This window comes from Eimeria mitis, genomic scaffold (genome assembly GCF_000499745.2).
Source record: "Eimeria mitis Houghton genomic scaffold, Emh_scaff1441, whole genome shotgun sequence".
NCBI lineage: Eukaryota > Apicomplexa > Conoidasida > Eucoccidiorida > Eimeriidae > Eimeria > Eimeria mitis.
This window is the reverse complement of record NW_024013988.1, coordinates 5,446-10,807: the sequence shown is the minus strand read 5'-3', so window position 1 is coordinate 10,807 and position 5,362 is coordinate 5,446. Positions and strand designations below refer to the sequence as shown.

The following is a 5,362-nucleotide window of genomic DNA, read 5'->3' as shown; positions in this document are numbered from 1 at the left end:
TGACGTTGTAATGCCAGGCACTACAGGACCCGTGCTTGTCTTTTTTTTTTCTTGGGACGACTTAGCTAGCAACCAGTATTGATTTTCATTCTGGAAGGGTAATTCTGGATTTTTTTCGCTGTTTAGGTGCGGGCCCACCCGCTAGATATCAGTTGACATTTGTCCAGAGACACGGGACGCCCTAGTCTCGATTTTCTCCTCCTGGTTCCGCTGGTCTCCCCCCCCCCTCACCTCTCAGCGTAACAGCCATCACATTTTTAAGCAACAGAAAAACTTGGCTTACATCTGAAGTGCCCCACACCACGCATCAGGACATTTTTCTTCCTTCCATGGGTCCTCAAAGCCGGTAGGTGTGTCAGCACGGCAACGCCAAAGCAGCGGGAGTCGCAGCTTCTTGCGACAGTCCAACTCTCTACAAGATTATTATATAGGGAGTAAAGATATGTTCATCTGAATAATTTGCAATCCGTGAAAGCGAGTGTATAAGGCCGCAGTGCTTGCATCCTCCTCAACAGTGATCATCGTTCAGGTATTTGAATTGCAGCCACACAGCGAACAGTTCACCAAACACTTACGCAGAAGCAGCCGCGCCTGGGAGAGCTTGCACAGTTCAGTTGTTGCAAATGGAGACCGCCCACCGCTGCATAGCCTACAAGAATGCATTTGGGTTGCCCAGCTTGGTTGGGTTGATGGCGCTCCTTGCTTCAGCAGCAGCAACAGCAGCAGTAGTAACTGGAGCTTCAGAGACGACAAATGTGGCTTCAAGCGGGACAGATACGCTGCCGATTGCCATGTCTCAGGATGGGAATGTGCATCTCCATCCCTCCATGTCTTCGACTCCGGTTGGGAGAAAGTTTTTGGGGGGCTTCGAGCCCTCGGCGATTAGAAAGCTCCAGAGGCAGCGGAGAAGTAGTCAACGCATGGCTGTTGCCGCCAGCTTGGCGGCGGTTGCGTGTTTAGCAGTGGCTTTTGTCGTATTACAGTGTGCACGGAAGGCTCTGTTCCCCATGGTGTCTGGCTCCATAGGTAGCAGGGCTCTCTCCGATTCAGATTTGGAGGACGAGCAAGAAAGTGACTGCGTTGAAGAAGAGGAGGATGAGGAAAGTGACGAGGAGGCAGAGAGTGAGGAGGGAGCACAGGAAGCACAAGGAGCACAGGAAGCACAGGGAGCACAGGGAGCACAGGAAGAAACCCCTACAGAGACAAGCGGAGAATCAGTGGCTCTCCAGGCATTGCAGGAGTTGGAAGGCATCATACCTCTTGGGTGGGAACTGGCGGAATATTTTCCCTTCGATAAGAAGGACTCTATGTTTGTCTCGCTGTTGACGATCTGCACGCAAGAGTTGATTATCAATGGGGCGCATTCAACTCCCGCAGTTGAGTTGCAGCGGCAGAAGACGATTGACTTCATTGTGGACGAGGGAGAGCAGGCTGTGGCACAACTAGAAGCTACTGGGTCCAGGTTTAATACACTTCAGCGGGGGAAAGAAATGTTAGAACTCTTGAAAGCATTTAAAACTCCCCTACCAGATTCTAACTCGTCGGACCTAGCTGGCGAGGCAAGCATCTCCTCGACTAGAATTAGAAAGTGTAAATCGGCTCTACTACACATGAATCCATTTGTTGAAAACCGCATTCCCGTTCCTTCAAAGGTAGCGGGAAGACTCATGACCGTTCTTTTGTATACGTATCATGTGGGTAAGCGAAGACTCGCAGGAGACGTCACTGCGACCTCCTGGGTCGACACAGTGCAAGAGGAGCTTGGTTTATTCACAGTTCTCGCACCACAAAGAAAACGAAGGGCCCCTAGGAAACTTATGGCATTTGACGCCGAGATTCAAGCAATTACCACACGTTACAAACGGCTCGGAAGAAAGCTTTTCAGCAGCATCTGGAATACGTTCAGGCAACCGTCGCTGAGAGGGTACAACGCACGGCGCCGCAGGCAACTGACGCTGCAACAGGACCGTACGAATGAGCAACAACAATCCCCGCTCGGTTCGTCTATGACGTATTCGGTTCTTCGAGCGGAAGCTCCTGCCTTCATGCCGAGAAGACAAACTCCCACAGAAGCACAGCAGCACACACCCACTACCTCTTCTGATGCCCGCGAGGTTTGGCTGACCGCTCCACCTCCCCCGGGCTTTGCTTTTCTCTGGCGCCCTGCGCAGAGGCACGTTTCCATCCCGCATCCACCATGGGTGCAAACGGAGAGCATTAGTGGGCACTTCGTAACGGTATTCCCCCCACCCACACCTGCACCCCGCGCATCGACATCTGCACTCCCCGCATCCACATTTGCACCCCGAAACATGTATGCACCGCAGAGCGTCACGCCTGTTCAGCAGTTTCCAGGTGCCTTCCAAGCATTTCCCGGAGGCTCGAGGCCTATTCCTCTTCCACCAACGCAAGGTACTCTTCTTCTGCCAACTGGAGGTACTCTTCTTCCGCCAACTGGAGGTACTCTTCTTCCGCCAACTGGAGGTATTCATCTTCCGCCACCTCGCGGTCCTCCTCTTCCACCAACTGGCGGTCCTCCTCTTCCGCCAACTCGCGGTCCTCCTCTTCCGCCAATNCCGCCAATTCGCGGTCCTCCTCTTCCGCCAATTCGCGGTCCTCCTCTTCCGCCAATTCGCGGTCCTCCTCCTCCGCCAATTCACGGTCCTCCTCTTCCGCCAATTCGCGGTCCTCCTCTTCCGCCAGCTCGCGGTCCTCCTCTTCCGCCAACTCTAGGAATGCCAATCTATGTGTTTCCATCTCCCAATCAAATTCCTGGAGTTTGGCAACAGGTACCTCCCTGATCGGTTGGTGTTCCTCCTGCCTTTCGGCCGATTAACGGTGGGGGCGTTCAAGGATCGAGTAGCCTTCACTCAAGTAGCCCTGGTTATCGCGGCAGCCTTACTTCTCAGGCAACGGCTGAAACGGGCTGGCCTGAGGGTGCTCAGTAGGGATTATACGGACAGGAGGAGCTGCCACAGCGTCCTCCCCCTCCCCCGCTTCCTGCGTATCGTGACAGCTCGGATACATCATCGGAAGCTGCTCGCAGGACACAAAGTAGTCCTCAGGGGGCGAAAGGGCCTCCGCGCCCGCTGCGGTGACACCGCAGCGCCAGGCCGGTGAAAGGAGCATTCAGGAAGATAACGGGGAGACCAGTACACAATGATGTGATATGTTCAAGTGTTGTCGCTGATCTATCAGCCGTGTGAAGGTAATCGAAAGCCACCTATGCTGTAGCTTGGAGTTCCGTGTGTTAACTGCAGCAAGATCGGTAAACCAGGTAAAGGAAACGAGCGGTTGTACCCTTCGAGTCGCTCGTTGAATGCAATGTGTATTATATCTTACTTGTCCTACTCAAAAACTGAAAACTACGCCAGCTTCGCAGTTGTCTTTCAAAGGTTATAGTCGACAAACATTTTGCAAACATTTTGCCTTTTCTTGAAGGCGTGCTTGCGCAGGACTGGGTAAAACACGGTAGCGAGCGAAATGCATCTCGTGCTTTTTCTGCAAGTTTTCATTTGGCTGTTTTGCAGAGGAGGCGGCTTTCCCTGAGCTGCAGCAAGAAGTGCTGCAACTTACCTGCGTTGCAGCACTTCTTTTTGCAGCACCGGCTGTAAACTCGGCCCCGCGGACACCAAGTTCCTGTGCCTGCGCTGACACTCTAAACAATTTCTTAAAATTTGTTCCTTCATAAGTAACCAACATGCACGCCTGTAGAAATACAAAGCAGTTTGCACGCATCATGCTGCATTGCGTTCGTTTTCTGTCGTTGGAGGTAGCCTGTTCCTCGCAAGAGCCCGCGGATGCCACTGCACATTCACGTGCTGTGGTTTGTGGAAATATTTGCTCATTGTCAGCGTGTGCTGTCAGGCATCAATCAACTGTCCGTCTGTGGGTGCTAACGCACACGTTAAGAGTTTACTTCATGCTTTGGTGGGAGCAGTGTATGGGTTGCTATTTGGTAAGTCTGCAGTTACCAGGAGGCAAGTTCACAGCCGGCGGCTTTTAATAGGAGAGTTCCTAATGTAGTATGGTCTGGCTGAAGTTGTTTCGTGTAACTTTACTTCCGGGCAGGATGGGTATGGAAAGCCATGGAAGGGTTCAACTATTTCCAGCAGTGTTAGTGCATTTATAAAGGAAACTTCGCTCTTCTTGCTTGGCGAGTTACCTTACAATACTACCTTCAACGAGGAGCGTTACAACTCATTCAAAGGCTGCCTCTGCCCCCAGGTCCAGGCCTTCTCGCCGCAGGACGCACGCCGCTTGGCGACTGGATACAATGTCAGCTGCTCTGCGGAAACGCTTAGCCAAAGTATGTTGAGCCCATTGCAACTCGGAACTTTCGTAGAATAAAGTATAGGACTCTAGTTACATTAGATATCATCCGATGGCTAAGGGGCAGATGTGACAGCGAATCCCACCTCCACAGCAAGAGGGTTTGGCGTACATCGGTGATCAGTAGGGGAGGGGCGAAGGACATAACTTGGAAAGAACGTCAGCAAACACGTGTATAAAATATTCATCACACACTCAGTTCCTCCTTGCGCAAATGATACATATCAGGATATGCCCCCCGATAAGGGGGACTGGGAGACTTGTCGCATTGAAACAATCGGAATATCTGCATCCCACACGGCGGAAAATGTCATTTAATCGAAATCCGTACATGGAGGATGCAGTTGTCTCTGCTGATCGTCAATGCATGGCAGACGCCGTAACGGAGTGGCTATGAAGGAATCCATCGGTTCTCTTCACTTGCATCTTCGTTTTTCAAGTGCCGCAAAGGAGCTACAGCTGGTTTGGGCACCTCCTTCATTAGAACGGGACGTGCGACGATGCTCCATATATTTGAGCAACGGTACCACCTTCCCGGAACACATATAAAGTGTGGAACCCCCCCGATATGGGTTGAGATTTAGGTTTATTTTCAAGTCGACAGGGCAGCAGGCTACAGCAAAACTAAGACAAAAGGCGGGAAGCTGTCGATAAAGCAATACAACAAGAAGTATCAGACATTGATGAACAAAAGTACAACAATGGAATTGGAATTCTGCATGATTTGTTCATAGCAAGGCTGCCGCCTGGAAGGAGGCGATCAGTAGCCGGTCCGGCGGCAGAAAGGGAACTACAGGGTGAAAATGTTGAGTTCACCGAGATGATAAAGTGCCTAAGCGTCGAAGTGGGGGAAAACTGCCACATCCAGCGCCCTAGCTGAGAAAGAAGGAGGCGGGTTTTCAAATGACCCAGCGATATTTGGGCTGTAAATGCCAGCAACGAACAGAAATGTGTAGGGGGCGATAACCGGTGTCAGGCAGTGAATTTAGCACGAAGAAATCCGAGAGGCGAGTTGCGTATCTGCGTTTGC

At 51.6% G+C, this 5,362-nt stretch overlaps 2 protein-coding genes across 2 annotated transcripts; one reads left to right on the top strand and one right to left on the bottom strand.

The window, feature by feature from the left end:
- Positions 1-623: 623 nt before the first annotated feature.
- On the top strand, positions 624-1,810 carry EMH_0037060 (uncharacterized protein; the record flags this gene model as incomplete). Its single annotated transcript, XM_038022287.1, has 2 exons — positions 624-1,492; positions 1,777-1,810. 2 exons carry the CDS (start codon positions 624-626, stop codon positions 1,808-1,810), a joined length of 903 nt encoding a protein of 300 aa, XP_037878141.1.
- Positions 1,811-2,388: 578 nt separating this feature from the next.
- Positions 2,389-3,129, bottom strand: EMH_0037050 (uncharacterized protein; the record flags this gene model as incomplete). Its single annotated transcript, XM_038022286.1, is given in 3 exon segments — positions 2,389-2,575; positions 2,579-2,797; positions 2,903-3,129. Coding segments are annotated over 3 exon segments (633 nt in total).
- Between the last annotated feature and the right edge of the window lie 2,233 nt (positions 3,130-5,362).